This window comes from Notothenia rossii (genome assembly GCF_949606895.1).
Source record: "Notothenia rossii genome assembly, chromosome: 10".
Taxonomy (NCBI): domain Eukaryota; kingdom Metazoa; phylum Chordata; class Actinopteri; order Perciformes; family Nototheniidae; genus Notothenia; species Notothenia rossii.
Window position 1 is genome coordinate 19,862,035 of NC_136908.1, and position 26,209 is coordinate 19,888,243.

The 26,209-nt window shown below is 40.1% G+C and overlaps 1 protein-coding gene across 2 annotated transcripts in view; it reads right to left on the reverse strand.

Moving 5' to 3' along the window:
• Positions 1-26,209, reverse strand: part of samd12 (sterile alpha motif domain containing 12) — a 137,715-nt gene that overhangs the window by 100,558 nt on the left and 10,948 nt on the right. For both annotated transcript variants that reach the window (XM_079653543.1, XM_079653542.1), the window contains exon 2: positions 3,959-4,167. In XM_079653543.1, the coding sequence (XP_079509669.1) occupies positions 3,959-4,126 (168 nt within the window). In that variant the 5' untranslated portion in view covers positions 4,127-4,167. The remainder of the gene's footprint in view (positions 1-3,958; positions 4,168-26,209) is intronic.

Sequence of the window (26,209 nt, forward strand, 5' to 3'; positions counted from 1 at the left end):
CGCTGAAAGGCACTCTAGCGACAAACACTGTGCGATAGAGAGAATTTGGCAGTTGTGTTGAATACAGCGGTATTTGTTTCATAGGAGAGCTTCATCCCCACCCCCACATCCCATCATTCCAGCTCCAATATTGTTGGGCTGATTGCAGGGTCAAATGGCTTTACACTCAATTAAAAATGTTAACTACAGCAAAAATGTCCCCCATAATGACATTGTTCTGTCAACAATTAACTGTGTTTTGTATTAAACTCGCCACAGAGACCTTATAATGTCACGTAGCTTTCACCGTTTTGTTTTTTTTACTTACACAAAAATAACAGCCCTGGTTATTTCCCCAGACAAAAGAAGTGGGCAGTGTTCATTTATTGAGCAAATGCGTACAAGGGCAAAACAAATATTCAATCGCTCTTTGACAGCGCAGGAGCTGTTACTGTTGCTCGGAACCATTAAAGCTGTCTGGCAGCGTTCATTAGGAGGAATATTGTTTGTTGGATGAAACAGGGCTTTGTGCAAAACAATGCAATCCAGATTCATCGTCTAATCATGTTTTGAAAAACAAAACCCGAGATGTCAGACTTTAAAAGAATATCAGAAAAAGGCGACAAGCTCAATTTCTACTTACGGTACATGATGTAATATAATCTTCAGATCCAGGGGAAAGGTCTTTTATGAGGCAATTATTAGTCAACTTGATGTTGTCAACATTACATATGAATATAAGGGAAATAAGCATAATGCCTCTGCACAGGCTGGCCCCAAAGTGCCTGTTTATAAATCCCATTTTAAAGTCTATATTCTCTATATTTGTACTCACTATGAGGTGCATTAATTACATCATTCTATGTTTTTTTGGTATGTTATGATTGTACGACATATCTGCTTATTAATACATTTGGATGGATTTGATGATGTCTATTATTTAAATCAAAATGCAGCAGCCCTTGTGTATACGTTGTGTGTTAACGTCATCAGGAACTTGGGATAATTCCACACAATTTCAACTTTTATACAGCTAGACTTTGGAGCAGTCATAAACCCAATAAAAGAATTGGACTAAAGCAACATTTTGATGTTCTTAGATAATCAGCTAATAAGTTTTCTTTGATAGAAGCTGTAAAAGGGAGAGGGTTCCCAGACCAGTAAATTGCTGTAAAAACTGGATCAAAACATAGTCATAATCCAGTTATGGATAGAGCAATAAAGTTGTGTTAAGGACTACAATGACAAACACATCAAACATTACATTATCGTGCTTTATGTATATTTAATGTTTATATCCTGCTTAGAAATATGGAGGTTATCCTCTTGCATAAACCTTCCTCTCACTTATCAGTCCATGAATTCATTGCACATAAAATCTGCACGCTTTTCTGTTTATTTGAAGCATTTTTTAAAACACCAGAAATAAACAGCAAAGGTTGCATTAGACTGGGGTCCTTCCCCTGCCTGCATATTGAACTTGCTCACTTAACATCTGCAGGATCCACTGTCAGATGCTACCCTCTAGTGTCCGAACTGAACACTGCAACAACTTCGTTTTTATAGTGTGACTGGACAGAAAAGCGCTGAGGACGAGGAGGAGGAGGAGGGCTGATGCCATTAGCGTCATGTTGACTGAGTGAATGGCTGTGTGAGACACGGAGCCCAGTGTCGTCGGCCCTATCTTAACCGCACAGCTAATTAACAGCTCTGGCATGCTCTCTCTCTCTCACTTTCCCTTTCCTTTCTCCCTGCCTCGCTCCATTTCCCTCAGCCAGGGCTGGCAGGAGATGAAAATTCCCTGTATTAATTAATCTGTTACATACAGGAATAGGGATGAAAATGAGATACATCTCTGTGTATGTGTCCAGAGAGCTGATGACGGCTGTAGGAGAATAACATGCTATGCTGGGTGAATTAATAATCCCCCTCGTAAGGAGCCTCAACTTCACCCAGGCACATTAAAGAAAGTGTACAAGACCCCTTCACAGTCCTGACCTTGGGATTTGCCAGGGTCCATAAAGCATTTCAGAGTGTGTTAACACCAAACAAGATATATTCACCTTGGGTTTGATATTGATTAGTACTGAGATGAGATGATTTGCTATGGATGTTACAGCCATCCAGCGAGTCTAAAAGGCTGATTTATGCCTCGTGTTGAAGCTATGGCTGAGCCTTGGCTCCATTAAAAACCCAGCCGTGCACAGATTCAGCTTTAATCAAATGTTGTTTTAGAAATTATCACTGCTGATGTGATTTACCTGAAATGACCTAAAGTATGATTTTCTTAGTACATACTCAGACCTGGGTTTATTATATATATATATATATACACATATTTGTTCAGTGCTAAATATACCATAATAGGTTCTTACTGTATGCTCTTCATGAACCCATACTAAAACAAGACTGCAAAATTGTAGGTTCCTATCAGTAAATTGTGAAAATAGTTTCAAGAAATCATATAAATCACAGGTGGTGTGTGTTAGTATTTTAGTTTACACAGAGCCCACATATTCCTTTAAACTTGGAAATACGTGACATAAATAAAGCTGTAGACAATCACAGTTACACATGGACTTTAGTTGTTGGCTATAAAGTTCTAAAAAGCTAAAAACCTCCTATATATCTTAAGTATTTATAAATAATATGTGGCTCCTGGCTGTGTTAAAATATATTGCCATTCTACTGTATGTACCAATAGTCTTTATGCACTTGATCTATTGGATTTCCCCCAAAGAGAAACATTTATTCTTAAGTGGAATCAAGAGACATCAAAATGAGACAAAGAGCTTAGTCAGGTAAATTATAGCAATGCAGTACTTCCTCCAGGTTTATAATGCAACTCAGCTATAATAGAAAACGCTACCATGATATCAAATGACATGATGATACCTGCAAAGACTACGAAGCATGGATAAATGTTACAGCAACCCGGAAACTCTGAAATAATTTACAGTCAAAGCACAATACAAAGCGTGTGTGTGTGTTTGTGTGCACTAATTGAACCAAGGCCTTGCTGTCCGTCTGGTATTTCCAAAAGTCCATGCGGGGATTACACAGAGGACTATGTCAGACTGCTTTGATTGACAGCTGATTATCACAGATTCCACACAGAGAAAAGAGAACACAAATATGCGTGTGTGTTTATTTGTGTGTGTGCGCATGCAAGCGGAAGAAGCGATTCCTCACATATCCTCCTAGAGTCCTAACCACACGGCCTATTTCTGGAGAGGAAGCAAGACATTTATTGATGCTCTGATCTATTATCAGAAACACAGAGGAAGAGTCTTTCCTGTTTTATTCTCTGTTAAAATATGTGTTTGTACTGAAGGGGTAGATGTGTGGAACATGGGGGAATATTATTAAGAGGGTGGTTGATTTGTTTTGTGTAGCAAGCAGGATGTTTGACTGTTATTTGATCACACATACAATCAATTTAGTACCAAGGAAAGGAAATTAACAGCACAGCGCAAGCAGAACTCTCAAAATATCGAAATATGTTGTGAATTTTCTGATATGGAAAGTGTCAACAGCCATACAGTATAAACGGCTATTTCCAGGGTACGAGGTAAACGCTAAGCTGTGTTTTGAACTAAATGCCAACATCAGCACGACTGGAACATACAATGACAATGCTAACTGCATCATATTTCAAGTCTGTCTGTTCACAGGTCACAGTTCGGTTGGGTTCTTCTGGCCTTACAACGTTTAGGTGCCAAAAGTGCTGTGTTATGGGAGAAAAAGGGTTGTTAACTAAATAAAGGAAGAACGAAAAAGAAGCTAACTTTTTATTGCATGAATGATTTGCTTTGCATCTGGTGGGACTAACTTTATACTGCTGGGTTGCTCAATCCCTAATAACATCCCTCTTAATGTTCTACAAACATACAGTGAAACCAAAATAGAGACTATAGTAAAATGAGGTATACACCAGGGATTTCCACAGAAGCTATCTCTCGTAACGCCATGCACTTACCCGTGACAGCTCAGACTCGGAGACGGAGCGCTGTGGCGGCGCGCGGCGCTGGTACATGAGGGGGCTGACGTCCTGGTAGCTCGGGCTGTCGTCGTCAAGCAGCAGAGACCCTGCGTCCACCGACTCCTCCTCTTCCTCCGGCTGTGACTTCATGTCCTCCGGGCACATCTGGTGGTCAATGCCATTCTGGCTCAGGTTGCAGTGAACAGCTGTGTGGGCAAGAGGAGAAAAAAAGGAATGAGCTACGACTAAGGTTATATTTACTGTCATGGCTTACAGTTGTATTTCATTGTGGACCTGCTTAATATAAATACGTTTCAGTATTTTTGGCGGCCACTTCCTCGCTATATGACCTGCTTAATAGTATCCAAAATACACTGCAATAGGATTTATTATATAAGGTGACTTCCAGCTGCTATATTACATCATTTCCAAACTCTACTGATTATATTACCATCTGAGAGGATGTTAAATCACAACAGGTCCTCCCACATTGAGTGCTGTACTGTTAAAAGTCCACTAGATGGTGGCAGATAGTGATACATGAAGTAGAGTTTCAATATATAAATACAGTCTATGGTTTCAATGCAAGATTTTTCACTTAGACCATAAAGAGACTGTAAAATAGTATACCGTCTTTGCAGATAATACACAAGAAAGCAATGTACTTGCCATCAAATCACACCAACAAAATAAAGATAAGTCCTGTTCTAATAGATACTCATTTAAAGTGTGAAGCCTTCTGCCAAATTCAAATATTGAAACTTTAGGCAAATGTTTTTGTTTTCAAAATTCTTCTGGTAACATAAAGCGTTGACTTAATGAGACAAAAAAGTCTAGTTTATGAAATACACTCAGGAGTTGTAATGCTTTAGTCTTAGTTTGGCGTTTCCAGTAGCTACTGGCTGTTCACGTTAGCTATTGCTCGCAGACCTAAGATAGTCGTATCTATGTCAGTTTGCTGGCTCTTTTACTTTCCTCTGCTCTGCTACTGTAAAGCCACATTTATCGTTCATCCTCATCCTTTCTTTCCTTTGAGGCTGCTCTTCAGCACATGCTATGTGGTCTTGCTTTTAACAAAGAGAAAGCTAAGCTGTTTTCCAAAAGTGTGCTTTTATTGATATTTATGGAGCTGTCTCAGTACTCTCTAGAATTCCAGATGTGAGGAGTCACTCTATTCCTGTTGTGCAGTTCGTCAATGACATGGCACCTTCAAAAATCAAGTGAATTTAGTTTGCATACCGTTTTAAACATTAGGTTTATTTCAAACCCAGAATTATGGAATTGGGATGGATTTTACAGAACAATGGCTTTACAAAGCATCAACAATTAAATGCACTATGTTTGTAGATGTTGTGGATGTTAAACTTAACCATTGACAACCCAAGAGACAGAACTGTTTCAGTCATTGAAACAAATGATTGATTATTAAGCATGTACAATAGACAGTGAAATTGTTCACTGCTGTGTTTTGCTGGAATACAAAAACACAATTGCAGATAAAAAGCCGGGCCTTAGTGAGAGATCAACCATTTTACAGCTCTAAATAAATGTTAGCCTAGCTTTTTCTGACAAATGTTCAGTCGAGTTCAGATCTCTGGCAGATGAATTGAACATAGATACATCCTCTAAAAGCACCAAATCAGTTCTCAAGGTGAGGATGATTGTGCTTCAATGAAGGCTGTGTGTTAGACTACAGATTTTAGGAGATGAAATCGGCAAGGCAGACATTTCTCCTTGTAAAGTTGTATGTCATTACTTTGCCATTTCCGCCATCAAGTGATTATTATAAGTTAAGTGTTGTTTTCGAAGGAGGCGTCAGGCTCTATTTTAGTCTCATCAGGATTGTGGGCGCAGAAGTGACAGCTAGCAGTGACAAAAACAGGAAAAAACAAGTGATAGAAATATGCTGTTTGACATCATACAATCTGCTTACTTGTTCCAAAAACATACAGGTCGATCACTCATTTATGAGGAATGAGAACCAAAGACACTTCTTATCACACCTGAAGGCTGCTGCTGCTTAAAGCTTGAGTAGTAGATTTCTGTAATTATTTAACCAAAAAAACCCAGGCAAGGGTTGCCAGATCTTTTGAACTGACAGTAGCAAGCAGCACTGGCTCCAAATTGCTTAATCTAGTGAGGAAGATGGCAAAGTTGGCAAAGATAAGTTCAACACATATTGCTGTTAAATGTTTCTAAAATACATTTCCCATCCTAGCTGTAGAGATCGATTCCAAATATGCTTTTCTGAGTGCTCTAAAGAGAGTGAGAACAAATTGAAAGACATAAATGGTCTGTAACGAGAAACAAAAGTTCGCATTCGCTAAAGCCAATAAATGGGATAACTGCGAAAATAAACAAATGTTTCAACCAGACAAATTGCTGTTGGCTAAATAAGCAAAGATGACAGCCAAGCAAACCCTGGAAAACCACAAATTACTTCTTTCAGGCCGCTGTCATCAAGCAATTAGAAAAACTCTCAATGATTGGGACAAGACAACAACAACAACAACATCATCTGTGCCGATATCTATTTGACAGGAGTGAAGGTGCTCCCGCCCTCCTCCATGACATGCCATTTCAGAATCAAAGCAGTATATGATTCGGTGACCTAATGCACCGCAAGCCGCATTTATGGAAAGCAAAAACTCTCTGGGAAACGTCCTCCCCCACGACCCTAAATCACACCTTGCTGTCAGGATGGTATTGAAAATGTTTCTCTTCTCTACACTTCCACTGATTATTCTGAGGACACGGGAGTGTTTGTTATATACGGTGTCAGAGAGCACTGCACCCTGCACAGCTTTCTGGTGGATCACCCAGAGGAGATGATGGGATTTATGCCTCTCAAGCAACACACTGCCAGAATGCCAACAAATTGAAAAACAACAGTGGACATTTGCTCAAGGACTGGACCTAAGTACAATTTGAAGGTACTTTTACTTATCAAGTGTACTCTATGATTTAACCACAACACTATTTCATTAAATGATGACATTGTCCTACCTATACCTTTTTTATACATAATGAATACTTTCACTTAGAAACCATAAGTACATTTGTATAATGCTATACTGTACTGAAGGTGTGAATGTACTTTTACTTAGCAGGGTGTTTCCATAGTGTTCCACTGGTACTTTTATTCCAGGATAAGGTCTGAATACTTATTCTGCCAGAGTCTTATTACTTGTGTTTTTTCTCAGTGACCCGGAAAAGATATAATTAATGAATGAGCACACCATGAGAGATTGTTTTCAATGACACTATAACTATGCCAAGAACCTGACTAAAAGGTTGAATTGTGATTAACATTATAAAGCCACATCACAAACACAGCAGAGATGACCTGGTCTGTTCTGATCTCTGATAAGAAAACAAGGTCCCGAGACGCCCCCAGTAAAATGGAGATGATAAACATGAGCTGGCTGTGTTGAAAACAAAGCCAACTTGAGATGCGCAGCACGAAGCGTTGCTCCCTCTCCCTATCTCTTTATTCATTCCTCCTCTCAGCTCACTCCCGCCCCTCACCCTGACTCTATTCATGACTGGTGTGCAACAACTATGGAGGAGAAATGAATTACACATCCTCCGCCGATAGCAACTAAACAATGGCGCCAGCAGAGGGAGAGGAAGATGGATGGGTGAGAAGATGATGATGATAGGGGTAAAGTAAGTGGAGGCACACAGAGGAAGGACAGAACGGGTGGGTGGGATACTGAAATGCTTTTACTTTTAAACGGAAACAGTTACTATAAATAGCACCATTACATTCTTCCCTCTCTCCTCCCTGACATGCAAGCATGGCGAGGGAAGAGAGATAGATGAGGAAGGGGTTTATTCTCTCAATGAGATCAGTAAAACAGAGGGCGAATGAGGGGAGAAAATGAATGGAGATGTTAAGAATAGCGGCATCCATGTCCAGCCAAATGAATTCCCATTACTGAGGGGAGGATTAAAAAAGAATTGGATTAATCTTACATGACTCCGTCTCTTAATTACTGTACAGGGTTTGGAACAAGGAGCAATTACAAAACCAGTCACAAGAACATTGTGTACGTCTGTGAGAGAGGAGCATGTAATCAGGATATACTGCTTAATCATTTTGCTCTTGCAACATTACACTTTGTGTGCTAAGCTTCCACACAAAGAATATTGAATATGGAGGTTTTAATAAACTTTCATTTGGCCACTGCTGAGATGTTAAAAGGGTAAATGGAGGCCTAAAAATAAAACTCTACATCGTTGTTGGTGGAAGCTTTTCACAAATACACGCCTAATTTTTTATTTGTAATTTAAAAAAGTTTTGACTTCCTCTTTTCCTACAAACATGGAAATGCACATCCAACTGATGGGATAGCATAAAAACTTAGGAGGTGTATATTTTATATTGTTTTAAATTATTATTATTTGCCATTTTTCCAAACACCCAGCCAAATGATGCTAGTAGTACCTGGAAGCAGTAATTCATCAAGAATTGTAACTCAGTTGCAGCCTGACATGTATACTTACAAAATGTAGCTGAGGGTTCAGCAAGTCAGATGACTCGATGTCAAAATGAGTTATTTTTACTGAACACTTACTATATTTAATAGAGTGTAAAGGGGGGAATAATATGTAATTATGTGGGCTATCTTTTCTCCTTACTTCCCCATAAATGTGCAGAAACTCAGCTGAAACAAATGCACGTTTGGAACAAAGGTAATGGAAAAAGCCAAACAATGTTTTCGTGTGCTAACTGTGTGCTAACCCCAGAGCCTGTGGTACACAGCCAAGGCTGGTTCAAAGTGAAACCAGTAGTGGGTCCATAATCAAAAGTGAAGTTTGCTCTGTGTGGGCGCTCAGGCTCATAGTGATCTCTTTCTCTTTGGCTGACTCTCAAAGCGCAGCAGAATGAATAGTCTGTGAATACAATCAACTGTGTGACCCAGAAACAAAGCCTTGAGAAGGCAGGCAGGGCCAGATGAGTTTATACCAACTCTGCACTGCAGCCATGAGACCTTTTACCTGCTTCCATGTTTAGCAAAAAAGGTCATACCATTCAAAATCCTCTAATAGGCATGCACACAGGGCAGGAAGAACATGGGCTCTTTCCTCCCCTAACCAAACTGAGCCAAACAGACGCTCTTTCTGGATTTGAAGATGTGGTCTGGCACCAAATCTGGCAGAATGTGAGCAAAGTGACATTTCAGTCATCCTTTCAGCTGTTAACAGTTGCTTGGAGCTGAATCAAAAAAATCGCCCCAACACTGAAAATAACGATGCAGTTCAGGGAATGAATGGCACATATTTCTCAGCTGGTCAGCTTCCTCCATCTGTCATCTCCCTCCAATCATGCACTTCTTGAACACATCCCTGCCTGTAGAAATGCCTTTCTAAGACAGCCTGATTCTCACACAAGCTGATTTAAAAAAGTGAGCAAACCTACCAAATGTACATGGGGTGTTAAAAGATTCCATCCCCTGCTCTCTAAAGGAGGAGAGAATTGTGCTGAGAGTGTGTCAATGGGAGAGGAGAGGGTGTTACCCTGAGGAAAGAGTGTCTCCATCAGTTGAGGACAGAAGACATTGTCAGATCCTTGTTACACGCTTACTAAAGTAATAATTAGAATATCTTTGAAGGGTAGAGAGACAGAGAGAAGGACGTCGCCTGCAGTATGGGATGATAGGAAGGGTTTGAGATTAAATTCAGGAGGAAGATGTATAGAGGATCTCTTCTCTCATGCTGATTCTTTTTCCAAGTCTTGTGATTAATTCAATAAAGAGCACACACTTTGGAGAGGACCCACTCGTATGATTAACACTGGGTATGGAACTCAATATGTTTTTACAGTATATGTGAATATCAATGAGTTTGTGCCAAAAACTGGCATTTATAATCTTGCTAAATTAAACCTCAATGACATCATTCCTGTCAGAATATTGCTTATGTTACAGCTTATTATGGCTAAAGCTAATTTAAAGCTGCTTTGGTTAAGAAGATTTAACATTGGAGAAATGGTTACATTTGCTTGAATGAAAAAAAACGATTTTGTAAAACAACATCTTCGATTCTGAAAAGCTATAAAAGATGTGTCATAGACAAATCCCTAAAAATCATTACAAAATAAATATTTTGTAACGGTAATTCTATTATATAAGCTCTACAGGGGCACATTTAGTATTTTTACTTCATTAAAGCTTTTTATTAACACCTAAATCTGCCATTAACCGCCTTCTTGTTATGCACAGCTTCATTGGAGCAATGAAGATTGAATTGTGCTGCTCAATGGCACCTTCACCGATAGTCTTTGTCGGAGTAAAACTCCTTGTGTAAAAGCAGAGCTACAGAATTAAACTGGTTAACAATACGCTGTGCTCGGAGAGAAAGGCTCTGTAAAATGCAAGTGCTTCTTCGTTTATGCAGTGCTTCAACATCATGTTGCTGCAAAATGCAGTTGAGGTGCCAGATAGAATGGGTGTTTCTGCCTTTAGAGGAATGAGAGTTTGTGGTGATGTAAGTGAACTAGGTATTCCTCTTCTAGCCTCACAGGGTTTAGGTGTCTCTGTTTCAAACACTGAGATAAGTAGGGCATCAGTGTGTTACCCTGAAGGAACCAGGAGTCATTAATAGAGTTATGGCTTTTAAAATTCACGAGGCTCTACGGTTTGATTCATGAGGCCCAGGTGATCTCAGGTAACGCTCACAGCAGTGAATCAGTGGGTCAGCTCTGTGGTTGCTGAAAGTACCGAATTTGTTACATGTTTTTACACTAAAATGTTCCATTAGTGGGCCAAAAGTACATAATAGTCGGAGGAAGAAATATGTGTTAGTCAGCAGGTTGACAAGACTTGTGTAGCCAGTATACTGTATATAAGGGTCTAGCATGGGCATAGTAAGGAGGACCGATCAAATATTGCAATGAATCACACAGATTATTCTCCTGTTTTGTCAACATTGCCAAAGGACATTTGGCCTTTTAACTCCAGCATTCGATATATTAATCAATTAACCGTTTAGTCAAAAAAGGGTAATCACAAAATAGATAAATCCCTAATTTAATTAATTGATGCCAAATTGATGTCTTTATTTTCCTCTCCTTTACCAACCGTCAACATTGTACATTTTTACGTTTTAGAGACTGGAATCAAAACGATTTAGTTTTATATTACTCTAAAATGATTGTAAAACATCTATTCTATTAAATCAAAAGGAGAAGTTTAGGTATTTTTTCCAAATACACGTATTATTTTCTTGCCGATTTTGACTGTAAATCAAAGGATTAATTTACGAATCATGTCTGTACAATAAATACTGAGGCTAAGTCGGGAAAGGCTTAGCTTTTAGTCTGGGACAATAAGGGTTGAATACTGGAGTTGCATAATAGTATCCTGGCAATATACATGTAATGAACCCTTACTAACAACAAGACATGACATCTGGATGAATTCATGTCAAGTTCATTTCAGTATTACTGGCTTAAGTGCACTCATTATTGCATACATAGCCTACAGAAGAATCTCACCAGGCTGAACTGAGAAAGGACACTTAGAAAAAACCTGCATAATTAGGGGATGACTCCGCGGTAAAAGATATGCTTACCTAAAACGACACCTTCTGACATTGTTATATACACAATTATTCGTATTATAGGCTTATTATGATAGCTCATTTGTCTACTGTAGGGACGCAGAGGACTGACTTCATTGCTAATTTACAAAGTGAAGTCATGTAACAAGTTATCCAGCCAGAGAGACTCCTCGTGGGGCTCTTAATTCACCCTGACATCCTATCAGAAGTTAACTGTGCTCAAACTTCACAGACTGCTCTCTGAAACCCCGAGGCTCGATCAGCCGTGATTGGTTGGTCCCGTGTCAAGCAGGCGCAAATGTGCTCAGCTTTGAACATTTCTCAGCTGCAGAGAGCGAGGGAGGATTTTAAAAAAGAGGATGAAGAGAAAAAAAGTGGTAGGGAGGTATGGAAAGTGAGAATGAGAAAGGGTGGGGAAAAAAGATTTTGTGAGATGGAGCCAGAAAGAAGATGGAGAGGAATGACCCACTTTACAGCACAAACACATACGAGCTAAATATAACTGTATATTCACTGTGAAGCACGTTTCCCCGGAATAAAGCTTTTAACACGGTCCATCTGCATCTTCCTAGAAGTATATTTTCACATGGTTCATAATCATGTTGTATTTATAGTGGCAATTTGTATCGAACAGAGATATTTCTCTTTAATAAGGCTTCTAAAGGCAGCTAATGCTAGCCAGACTTGAATTGAACAATCCATGTACAGTGGGGCAAAACAAATGTTTAGTCAGCCACCAATTGTGCAAGTTCTCCCACTTAAAAAGGAGAGGCCTGTAATTTTCATCCTAGGTATACCTCAACTATGAGAGACAAAATGAGAACAAAAAAAAATCCAGAAAATCACATTGTCTGATTTTTAAAGAATTTATTTGCAAATTATGGTGGAAAACAAGTATTTGGTCAATAACAAAAGTTCATCTCAATACTTTGTTATATACCCTTTGTTGGCAATGACAGAGGTCAAACGTTTTCTGTAAGTCTTCACAAGGTTTTCACACACTGTTGCTGGCATTTTGGCCCATTCATCCATGCAGATCTCCTCTAGAGCAGTGATGTTTTGGGGCTGTCGCTGGGCAACACGGACTTTCAACTCCCTCCAAAGATTTTCTATGGGGTTATGATCTGGAGACTGGCTAGGCCACTCCAGGACCTTGAAATGCTTCTTACGAAGCCACTCCTTCGTTGCCCGGGCGGTGTGTTTGGGATCATTGTCATGCTGAAAGACCCGGCCACGTTTCATCTTCAATGCCCTTGCTGATGGAAGAAGGTTGTCACTCAAAATCTCACGATACATGGCCCCATTCATTCTTTCCTTTACACGGATCAGTCGTCCTGGTCCCTTTGCAGAAAAACAGCCCCAAAGCATGATGTTTCCACCCCCATGTTTCACAGTAGGTATGGTGTTCTTTGGATGCAACTCAGCATTCTTTCATGTCTAGTTGAGTTTTTACCAAAAAGTTCTATTTTGGTTTCATCTGACCATATGACATTCTCCCAATCCTCTTCTGGATCATCTAAATCAGGGGTGTCAAACTCAAGGCCCGGGGGCCAAACCCAGCCCGCGACTTAATTTCATGTGGCCCCACAAGAGCTTGCAAAGCATACAATATGTTTGTTATACGGTTGCCCATACATGGAGCACAATGCATTTCAAATTTGACTTTTTTTCTTCTAAATATGCCTTTTCAAAATGACTTTTAAAATAATTTTGTGACATTCTCACTGAAGAGACTTGCAATTATTTGCCCCAGACTTCTGCTTTCAGACCGAGTTAATTATGAAGTTATTACCCTATCCGATAACAATCCAATGCAGAGGCAATCATGTAATATAATACATTATTTTATATATATGAAATATTTATATATGTATTTTTATATAGTCTTAAAGTTACAACCGGCCCTTTGAGTGCAACCATAATGTGAATGTGGCCGTGATGAAATTGAGTTTGACACCCCTGATCTAAATGCTCTAGCAAACTTCAGACGGGCCTGGACATGTACTGGCTTAAGCAGGGGGACACGTCTGGCACTGCAGGATTTGAGTCCCTGGCGGCGTAGTGTGTTACTGATGGTAGCCTTTGTTACTTTGTTCCCAGCTCTCTGCAGGTCATTGACTAGGTCCCCCCGTGTGGTTCTGGGATTTTTGCTCACCGTTCTTGTGATCATTTTGACCCCACGGGGTGAGATCTTTTGTAGAGCCCCAGATCGAAGGAGAATATCAGTGTTCTTGTATGTCTTCCATTTTCTAATAATTGCTCCCACAGTTGATTTCTTCACACCAAGCTGCTTACCTATTGCAGATTCAGTCTTCCCAGCCTGGTGCAGGTCTACAATTTTGTTTCTGGTGTCCTTTGACAGCTCTTTGGTCTTGGCCATAGTGGAGTTTGGAGTGTGACAGTTTGAGGTTGTGGACAGGTGTCTTTTATACTGATAACGAGTTCAAACAGGTGCCATTAATACAGTTAACAAGTGGAAGACAGAGGAGGCTCTTAAAGAAGAAGTTACAGGTCTGTGAGAGCCAGAATTCTTGTTTGTTTGTAGGTGACCAAATACTTATTTTCCACCATAATTTGCAAATAAATTCTTTAAAGATCAGACAATGGGATTTTCTTGATTTTTTTTTCTCATTTTGTCTCTCATAGTTGAGGTATACCTAGGAGGAAAATTACAGGCCTCTCATCTTTTTAAGTGGGAGAACTTGCACAATTTGGTGGCTGACTAAATGCTTTTTTGCCCCACTGTAAGTGAATAAAACCTCTACTATTTGACATTTTAACCGTGTAGATGCATTTTGTGTGCATATTTGCATGTAACCATCACGTCTATAACATTTAAAATAAAATAGAAAGAAGCATGTTTTCACAATATTTAAGTCAATTAGTCTGCAGGTGAGAAATCTGGATTCAACCTTTGTTTACCTGCCAGATTGTCTGAGTCTCAGCTTTTACATTCTAGTCTTCTGCATCACTTGTTATTCGTGACCTTTTGCTCGTCTTTGCCCTCTTCGTTCTGGGTGCCTCTCTGCTGCTGAACCATGTTTTTGGTTTTGACCATCAACAGTAAACTCTACTTTTTTTATAACTTTTCGACCTCCAAGTCGGGCATTTGAATCCCATTATCTCAAAAACGGCAGATGAAACACTCAATATATGAATTTGATAAAGACTACTATACTATAGTGATTACTACAGGACACCTACCTTGACTTGTCAATAATGCTTTTATGTTAAAAAAAAAAACCCTGACCTTTTTGTAGTTTACAGAAAAACTAAACCGAAGAGATGTTGCTGTTTTGTTGCCGTTTTATGCTTATTGGACCTTTCTAGATTGTTTTTTCTTTAAGTGCTGATAACTAGTGGTGTTGTAATAAGCTCTGCTGAAGCCATCCCTCCAAACATATGCAATGGAACAATTACAAATTATTCGTTTTGGTCTACAAGTTATTTCCTTTTCAGACAGTGTAAAGCACTGCAATTGAGGTGCACAAGACTTTTAATGAGATTTGACATCCCGACTTGACATGCCTTACAGCACACCTAACACAGCATTTGCGCACATTTCCTCAAGCATCATTGTCTGAAACAACAGACAGCCTAAAAGAAGCTATAAGAATAAACTCTAGAGTCCTGCCACACCATGCCTCGTAACAACTGTCTTCACCTGACAAAGACTTTCTCCATCTGAGCCCACGCGCTGACACAACCTGCCTCAGATCTGCAGCTTCAATCAGTCGGCAAGATCAGAGCCCTGAGATCCTCACGGTCATCAGGGACCGGAGTTGACGCACTGCCAAGTTTCTGCACTCCACACAACGGGGTGCCAAATGATGCAGAATATTTCACAAAAGGCTCAAAGGTCGTTGTTTGTGACAGAGAAGAGAGGCGCACAAAAGGCTGAGAAGTGATCGATGAATTGCTGGAAAATTCACAGATATTTATATCTTCCCCTGGGTCTGATTTCCCTTATGCTCATACGTCATGAAGGTCGATGAAAATACCGTGTACAGAATATTTTGTTGTGCCTTGTTTGGTGACACCGACCAAGGACCGATGATGTCAGCCAGGTTACATTGCTTTGAAAATAAAGCAGTGCTGTATAAATAATAGGGTTGGGAACCGAAACTCTCTTCCAGATGAGAACCAATAAGAAAATGCTGGGTACCGGATAATCATAGAAAATACACAATTTCAGTTCGGCTTAACGGTTCCTAAACGCGGTACGCCCTGTATTCCACCGGGTCCGTCTGTGCCGCAGTAACACAGGGGCGGCCATCTGCGTGTTCTGGAGAATCACAGACCAGCACCGCCCTTATTTTTTTTAACGGCATCATGTAAGTTGCGCTGACAGGCGATAGAGGTCCACAGTTTCCCCGCAGCGAGGCTCTCCCCGCCCTCCCGTAGACAGTTCACGAGCTCAGTCACTTCATAACACCAAAGATGGATCGCAGTAAACGCTCTAAAGTGTGGCTCCACTACACACAAAAAAGAAAAAGACAAGGCACAGTGCTATGCCTGTGGCAAGTTAATAGCTTGCCACAGGCATAGCTCAGTTGAAATAAAGCACAGTTATTATGTAATACATTTGTATTGCATGTATTTTTTTTATTTGTAAAAATGTCAGTTAAAGCTTAAAAGAATAAAGATATATATATATATATATATATTTGTTATCTAAATGTTTGACCTCTTTCTTTTATAATTTTGGAATCGATAAGAACCGGAATCGATAAGAACCGGAATCGATAAGCAGAATCGGAATCGATACATTTCAGACGATACCCATACCTAATAAATAAATACATAAATAGAGATTGGATGCTGCGGAGGATTTTGATAGAAAAATAAAGAGAAAACAAAGCAACACTCCTCTCGTTGTTTTGCCTCAGCTAATCTGCATATTCATCAGATCTAAATGTGGAAAATCTACACTTTTTCTCTCTTTGAGCACTGTGAATATGCTTCAATTTGTGCAAGTGAGTCAACTTCAAAATTGGTTTACAATTCAAATTAATTGGGCCCACCCATTTAGAGGGAAGATATGATTGGTCAATTGTACTGTCATTTGACATTACTCTCTCATTCAGTTACTATAGCTGGGCCCTCTGTGAATTCGTAGCTGGACCGCCTGGACGTCCAACAGCTCCTCTCTTCACAGTAACTCGCAGAGACGAGCTTCTTTCATTTAACCCTTCACATTCCAACATAAACTGAATAGGCAGATTCGAAGGATTTATTTCTTTGGAAATGTTATTTTAAATACAATTAAATCAAGTTATTTTGGTAAAACTAAAAAAAACAATGTAAAAAGAAATTTTAATTTAAATTATTTTTTGTAATTTTTTAAAATATTATTTTGTAGAATATCTTAGGCCCTCACAGAGGGCCTAGAGGGCCCTGACGGCTCGCCACTGCCGTGTTCCTGTTATTGTTTACTTCTTGTCTGTCTTCTTCTGTTCATTTATCTGACGTCCAGCGCTCCGTCTTTTACCCTCTCTTACTTTCTTGATCATCCTTAGCAACGGAATATACCAATCAGAATCGAGTATTCAACTAAGCCTTGTAATAAAAGTTATTAGTAGCCTTAAAGAGCAACTTCCAGGTTAAAGACACCTGTGAATAAATGTGTAGGAAAATGATGAATACACTAGATTTTCCAAAACATATACAGAAATATATCCTACAGTGACATCTGGCGTCGTTTTTGTAAGAAATTGTCACTTCCGCATAAAAAAGCCTCGGCACGTGACCTCCCGCGTGTGACGTAACACGGGGGACACAAGGGGGAGAGCGGCCGGTGTAACGTATTAATAAACATGGCTCCCAATGCTAGACACAGAAGAAGTTGAACATGAATATTCGAATGCATATGACGGACCACAACCTTATAATTATGAGCCTGCTCGGCGTCCAAGAGACCAGGAGCAGCCAAGGATTAGAAGAAATAACGGCCATCGGAGAGAAATTGAGCTGTGGTGTGAGGAGAACCAGTGCAGAACTGGGCAGCTATCTTGGTGAGTGACCGGCGTTAGCTACAGAATGTTAGCTACTGTAACGTCACAACATTGTAAAGTTAGCTATCATATATCAGGCTATAACTAACGTAGCATCGATAATATAGTAACGTTACTGGCAGGACTGTTGATACTGATCCACAACAGAAACTAATGCACAAGTATCAGCCGTATCTCGCGTTACCTAATGCAACTCCACACTACGGTGCTGTGTACCGGAGGAGAGACGCGAGATACGGCTGATACTTGACGATCTGGCGGAGAAAGGTTGTGGAGCCTCCGTTGATATGCCGTTGTAAATGGCTTGATGGAAAGCAGGTGTGTAGTCGGGGAGGGTGCACAGCTGATTGCAGCAGGTGAGTGGAGGTTGAGCCGGGAGTGGACAGCCACCACGCTCACACAAACAGGGGGAAACAAACAAACACAAAGGAGACGGCTGGAGCAGTACAGCCACCACAGCGTTACCTAATGCAACTCCACACTAGTCTTAAAGTGCCGTGTACCGGAGGGGAAAGAGAGAGAGCGGGGGGGGAGAGAGAAGTAATACGTTTTCCTGATAAAGCTGTGGAGAGTATGTGCTGCAGGGAGGTGGATTCACAACGCATCCAGGAACGAACGCTAGCTCCGGTCCTTTTTACTGTTGACTCGATGTCCTGACAGGCTGGTATTTGTGCAACCTGCACAAACACAATACTGCACCATGATTACAAATGGTGAAATACAATCTAAAACTACCGAAAAATACCAGCTCCTTAAAACACAACCGCTCAACTCAACGCAACTACTAACTATACCCGCGATCAGAGAGCAGAGATGTGTCCCCTGTGTGATGTAATATGACGCGTTTGACGTATGACCTTAAAAAAAAGCAGTTTTTGAGAGCAGAGCTCAAAATTGCTCCTTTTCCTCTGAATTCCTGCCCTTATGTCTCGTAAAACATATATAATCCTACATTTACTTTTTTAATTTTAATTTTCAAGCAACTTTAAGGATAAATGTAGAAAAAAAAACCCCTGCAAGATGCTCTTTAAGGGCCTACACAGTTGCTGCACTAAACTACATTTTAGAATTTAAAATACCTAGCCATTATTTTGCGGTTATTTTGGTGAAAGTAACTCAAAAGTAGTGTAATATTGTAATGTAACTTATTACTTAAAAAATACAGTAATAAGTCATATGTAATGTATTACATTTTGGAAGTAACTTGCCCAACACTGCATAGAAGACATGGAAACCCAGCAGAAATGCACATATTGAAATATGAATAATCTATATATATATTTTGTATTATAACAGGTCAACTTTGGTACTTCATGGTAAACATATGAAACAGTGACAAAAGTTTACTTTTGTTGTAGTCTCAACAATAGATTAAATGCACCTTTTGCACGAGGGCCAAGATTTGTAGCCTTGGTGTCAGCTTTTTGGGTATTTTACTGGCATCCAATCCCGCTAAATCTGGTTAAACTAAGAGAAATAGAGTTGCTTGAAAACAAAGACCCTGTTGAGGTTATCCATTACAGCACCAGACTATTTGCTTAACCTTCTCTTGTTTTCTCTCCAGCTGACTGTCACAGAGACGGTGATACAACCTGAGCCAGCTAAAGCATTCAGGCCTGAGACAGATCCCATAGAACTGTAATGAGTTAGTTTCAGACTTGCAGACAGAGCTTCACCAGGTATAGGGTGGGGGTGCAGGTCTCTCTAAGTCTGTTGATTAATTCTTACATGGGCATGCTGACATTGCTACAGGAAAAGTGTGTGTCCTATACCACTTTTCCTATCAATATTTTCTATTTTTATTCTCTGCTTAGAACTCATTCAGAATTTCACTCAGCAGCACTTTAGTATGGTGCATCAAAGACGGCTGTAGGTCCACCCAAGGGATGATTACACAACACGGCTCTCCCATGACATTTGCTACATTTTCTGTCATCTTAATCCCCCTCCTGCTGAGTAAGGTCGGGAAGATGCTCCCTCAGCGTAGCAACATCTGATTAGCCTGACTAAAATGTAATCCTCTTCCATCGAGTCAAATAAACATGTTTACTTCACTAATTCTATTTCTTGGCTAGATCCCCTTGATGGATTTAGCATGAGTATTCTGAATGGGTGCATAGGTAGGCAGAGCGGGGCAGGACATATCAAGGAGCTTTGACGCACAGAGGCACAGAGGACTGAAATGAACAGCTTGTGCCAAGGGGGTAAACAGTGTCTGCTGAGGCTGGACATGGGGTCCAGTCTTTCTTGAAGACTATGCATGTATCTAAATGCATAGACAGACGCTTTCGTCACATGTTAATATACCCCTACTCTGTATAACAAACTCTTTATTACTGCCCTAAGGTCATGTAGCCTTTTATAACTAGCCTTATGTAATATTATAATGACATAAGCATTCCTTCAAACTAAAAATAAGACTGTGTGCTGGTGATCAAGTGGTTACGATGTATACCATATAACCACAAGATTATTTTTATTACCAGAGGCCTTTCATGTCCTGTTTGTCTCCATACGGCTAACAAATTACAAATTGGGCTGTGTAAGTGCGAGTAGGTGGGTACAGTACAGATAGAAAAAGGATGCTCCTTTGAAGCAACTATGGACTTTCAACATCACAGCAGCAATATGTTGCTCTTCTGTCCTGATGTTCTTGAAGAAAAGAGTGGGACTAACATTATGCTACACTTTTCATGCCAATTGCATTGTTTGTTTAACCAATTGCAATTCCAGATGGCTTTGGATTGACAAGTAGAAAGAAATGTCATGGTTTGAATTGCCTTTGGTACCCCTTCTATGCCAACATGGTTGTTTGACCGATGAGGACTTCTTTGACACAATGCTATTGCTCAACGCATCTTTGTGACAAAAGGGCCGTATTCGTTACTTCGCAAAAACAGATAATCTGACATTACTAACCACTTAATGCCGTCATTAGCAAGGAGGTCTGCAAAATCGTCTGTTTCATAGCCAATTTGCGTTGGTTCAGAGAGTATTAGGAGAGGTATGATGCAGCATTAGCCAGCTGTGTGGGGAATATAAAATGTGGACAATTGTGATGCCCCTGTTGGTAGGGCTGGGCGATATATCGAGTTTACACGATACATCGTGGATTGCACTACATGCAATGTCGTAAATGACCACATCGTGAACATCGAGTATTATGTTGTCAAATCAGTTTCCCGCCGCGGCCAAAATGAGCTTTCCTTTCTCCCTCATAGACACAGTCACACACGCAGGCACATACGCAGGCCCCGCCTCCAAACGTACTTTTTCCCGGAGGATCACACAGGCGAGATAATAGCGCAAGGTTTACAAGAGGCTCTCCTGTCATGGAACTTACCAGAGGCTCGTCAGGTGTGTATCACCACAGATAACGGGAGTAACATCATCAAAGCTGTGAGCCTCAATAAGTGGAAAAGACTGCAATGTTTTGGCCACCGGCTGCACCTCGCAATTGGTGAGTAGGCTATCTGTCTGCCTGTTTTATTTTTTTAATATCAGCGATGTTACAACCATACTTGTCAACCCTCCCAATTTTTGCGGGAGACTCCCGATTTCATTGCCCTCTCCCGGTTTCCTCCCGGGGTCATATTTCTCCCGCATTTCTGACATAATCAGATTTACTCAGTACTTTTTCCACTCTGATTTTAATACAGCTACACCATTGTTTGGTTTCCATTGTAGTGCGTCTCTTTAGCAGCGCGCGCAACTGAGGGTGAGTAAAATATATCACAGAAAAAACAGAACAAGAATCGACAACTCTACCCTCTGCTCACTCCTTTCCTGTATTTACATACACATATGCTCCATCAAGGATGGTGCTACAGGCCGCAAGGCAGTGCACTTACAACTACAATAAGCATGTTAATGTTAATCTAATACAACTCCGGCGATCCACTAGCACCGCCCCCCCCCCTCCCCGCGGTGGTTTTGAAATGCTCCCGATTTTTTGGGCACAAAACCTGTAGATAAGCAGTTAGTACTGACTGCAGACATGACACAATCTTGCAGCTATTTTTTTGTATATAGTTTTTGACCAAACCAGTTTGACATCATGCGCTGGTTTGTTGATTTAAAAGAAAAGATGCACTTTGATTTAAAATTTCTAAAAAGTCCTTTTATTTATATGTTACATTAAAATATCCAGTGACATGCACAAAGAGTGCACTTTAATTTATTATTTTATTATTTTTTGCCCATATTTTCTTTCAATATGTTTTGATATGTATAAGTGTTTCTGCGCTTTTTCATTGAGCTCTGTTTTTGCCCATAGAAATAGGCAACAGTATGTATGTATGTAGGCCTACATTTATTTTAATATGTATTGAATAAATACTATTTAGTTCAACTCAACTTTATGATTTACCGCACATTTGTCTCATTATTTTACATTCCCTTTTTTCTAAATATATATTTTTTGTGTGTTGGTTAAAATCGTTTCATAGAAACCACTAAGGAATACAGTATAAATAATAATGGTTTAATGCAGACATATGTTGCAGGGACTACTAGAATCATCATACTGGCGTGACTGTAAACATCAAGGGGTTAAATAAAAAAAATGTATGTGTTTTAGGGGAAATTTCAGAATATCGTGATATACATAGTGTATCGCGATATAGTCAGTAAATATCGCGATATAATTTAGAGACCATATCGCCCAGCCCTACCTGTGGGTCCATCAGTAGAGAGGGTGTGGCTGTTCCGTCTGTGCTGCATTGGATCCAGTGATTGCCTTGATTGCGGTGATTCAGGGCACCTGGGTCTGGTGTCCTGGAGCTATTTAAAGCCTCTCTGCTCCTATCTGTGGGCTCTCTGCTCTCTCCTGCAGGCACCCAGCTCTGATGAGTATATTCAGTGTCTATTTTGACGTGTTTGTGCAAATAAAAACCTTTTTCTACCCGTTAATGTGTTGTGTCTCCCTTTTGTTGTGGCCTTCTGAGCCAGGTCGCAACAACAATGTTTTTAGACAGCTATTGCCGTCACTCATCATATTAGGGCTGTACCCGAATATTAGTTCGTTTAAGTACTATTCGGGTTTCAATTTCGTTATTCGGATATCCGTATTTATTTTATTCGTTTTTGCACTGCGGCTGCCAAATTGAAATGATTGAAGACTCCAATATCAACATAAGAGCTTGTGCCTCTTCGGGGGGTGCTAACACTTAACCATAAACTTTATCGTTTACTTTCTCAGTCTTTATATGTAGATATGACTTTTCTCCGTGAATCTCCGTCACGTTGATTCCATAGCAGGGCTCAACGCCAACTTCTAAAAGTGGTTGCCAGGCTGGCCATCCGCTGTCTCCCTTTCAAATGTGGTTTTCTTGACCTTTGTACTGATCCCCACCATAGATGCACTGGCCCTTCAGCATTGAAGTCTTGGATTGGCCAGACTAATACATTTCTAAGGTTAAATAAATGAAAACCATTCACAGTTAAGAATTAGATATTAATTAGTAATGCTGTAAATTACCTTTGATATGTCTAACTATATTTAAAATGTGTTACCTTTTTATAGAAGTGATTATAATTTTATGCCAATATTTTCCTATGGTAAAGTTTTGTTTTGCACTTTTATTTTGGTACTAATAAGATCGGGACTCTTATTTTGAAGGAACTTTTACCGGAAGTGAATGGAAAACATTCCTCTTTGCTTTTCGTTCGGGTTTACCTTGCGCATCATCAGTTGAATCACTTTGAATTCGTTTGAGATGTTGACGGCTTGGCCAAACTTTTTACCCCACAGTCAAACAACTTAATTTGCTTCGCCATTTTTTGTAATCACACCAATAGAGTGGCAAAGTCACGCCCATCTACTTCGGGTCCATGGGACCTTATTTCCGAAAAATTATTTATCGAAGTCAATGGAGAGAGAAAACGTATCTTTCGATCCCGTTTAAATTGTGACACGAATTACACATATGATGTTTGTCAATCTTAAAAAATAATTTCCACGTCAAAAAAGTCACACTTTGTCGTAAAACTGTTGAAATATAAGACTATGAAAAATACGCAACTAGAAAGACTACAAATCCCAGCAGGTAGCAGTGTTGTAGTGTCCAAGTCCGAGTCACCCAAGGAGTGTCCGAGTCGAGTCCGAGTCATCATTACCTGTGTTCGAGTTCGAGTCCAAGTCCGAGTCACCCAAGGAGTGTCCGAGTCGAGTCAGAGTCCGAGTCATCATAACCTATGTTCGAGTTCGAGTCCAAGTCCGATTCACCTAAGAAGAGTCCAAGTCAAGTCAGTCACAAGTCTTCATATATTAATCTTCATGGATATATGTGTTGAAATGTGGCTGCTCCTCTACATTGCTTTTATCCTGTCATGTTATACTAATCTGTCTATTGAACTGCTGTGAAGCGAGTTTGGCTACAATTCTTGTAAGAGGTGCTATACAAATATAAAGCTTATTACTAATATTAATATTATTATTATCATTGTAAATGACCTTTAATATCTCTAACTATATTTAAAATGAGTTACCTTTTAGAGAAGTGATTATATTTGTATGCCGATTTTTTTCCTATGGTAAAGTTTTCGTTTTGCACTTTTATTTTGATAGTAATAAGATCGGGACTCCTATTTTGAAGGAACTTTTACCGGTTAAATCGGTTTACTGATAAAGATTTAGCCCCAGAAAGCAAATGGCTACTTAGCATGCAAAATGACGTAATTCTGCATATTAAGTAGCCATGTGCTTTCGTGTTATCGGCTGAATCTTTATTTATTGATTCGATCACGTTACTCTGATGATAGTGTTCAAGACAGCCTATATGTCTGAACTCGATCCTTAGAGTAATGTGTTACGGAGCCCTCTCTTCAATATTGTTTCATTGTTGCATTTTGTGCTGCTCTTTTCCAATGTGGAAGCAGAATGTGTGAAAGCATACAGCACGATGCGGGGTGTGTCTCTAGACATCTCTAGACTGGAATAGCGGGGGCCAGTCCGTGAACTCGCCTCACAGGTGCACAAGTCAGGATAGAGGACATCAGACTCCAGAGAAAACTTGCTCGAGTCCGAGTCCAAGTCAGAGGTCAATGTACAATTCGAGTCCGAGTCATCGTGGGGGGGAAAATTCACGAGTCCGAGTACGAGTCCAAGTCCGAGTCGCGTCAATCAGTGCGCGAGTCCGAGTCGAGTCACGAAAATCGGCACTCGAGTCCGACTCTGGAGGGTAGTCAATCACTTTTTTGACAAGACAGTAGTGCCGGCCATCTTGGTGACGTGTGTTGTTGTGAGAGTCTGCGAGACCAGAGATGTAGTTCATTAAGCGTTTCACACACAAAAATGTGTTACTTCACAGTTAAATAATTAACATTTATCTATTTTGGGGTGCACATTTGGCTGTTTGCTGTCCTTATTTATTTATGTTAAAAACTCAAAGGCCAAGAAGTGGTTGATATTTTTTTCTGAATGGTTGCCAATGGCAATCTGGCAACCGTTACTGTTGAGCCCTGCATAGCAACAACAACTTCCCGTCAACAGTGCTAACTCTCCTTCAAAATAAAAGCATGTCCATAAAAAATAGGAAGCCAAGGCAAATTACACTTAAGACATATACAACTGCAACGAAAAGTAACACAATGCAATACCCTTTTCAATTTCGAAGAACACAAATCGGGTTGTATACATTAACAAATAACTATAAAACAACAATACTGTAGAATAACAAAATGAATGCCGTGAATAAAACCGAAATACACGTGTTGAAGCGGTTCGCTGCTGATTACTACGCACCCCCCCCCCCCCCGAATATCCGGAGCCCGAAAGATGGTATTCGGGACAGCCCTACTTCATATGGGTATGCAGTCCAGAAGAAATTCCATGAGAATATGCCAATGAATTTGCCCTCGAGTCCAGTGTTGTCGTTCAGAACAGCGATTAAAACATTTTTACTTTGTGAAAACCAGAGCATCAATCAATATGGTTAGAGCTAAATATAGAACCAGTAATGAAGTCATTCATATTGGTTGTTATGAGGCAACAGTACTTGAGTTTTAATGTCTCCAACTGTGTTTGTACATGAGGCGGGGTGATAATAAGCCTCGTCACTGGGAGTCAAGTATGTAGTGCAACTGCTGTGCCTGATTAGAACAATTAAAAAAGGGATATGAAGCTGTTTGTTTGCATCTGTAATGGGTTGGGTTTCAAAACACAAGCATAGATGCATGTGATAGAAGAGTGTGAGAACAAGCCATCCTCCTTCACTAAATAATTATGTCAACGATCTCAAAGATGGCATCAGATTCACTGTCCAACACGGTGTAACAATCCCCAAGACTCATGTCTCACACCTCCTGCAGTTGAAAGAAATGTGTCAGGGAGAGCAGCACAGTTTCTGACACACCAGCACAACACACTCTCCAAGCCTTTCATTTCCACGCCAGATTTTAAAAGAAGAGGCCATTTTTACAATCACGAAATAAGATGCTCACACGAAGAAGCAATAACAGTGTGGGAGTGTGAACTAAAGCAGCTACAATTAATTTTGTACACTATATGGAGGCCGATTAATTATCTCTCTAGAGCAGGGGTTCCCAACCTTTTTCCCCCAGGGCCCCCCCAAATGACTCCTGTTGGAATTTGCGACCCCCCAAAACTTTGAAACTTTAATTATCGCTGTTGCCGATCTGCCCCCCTGCCCGATCTGTACTGCGCATG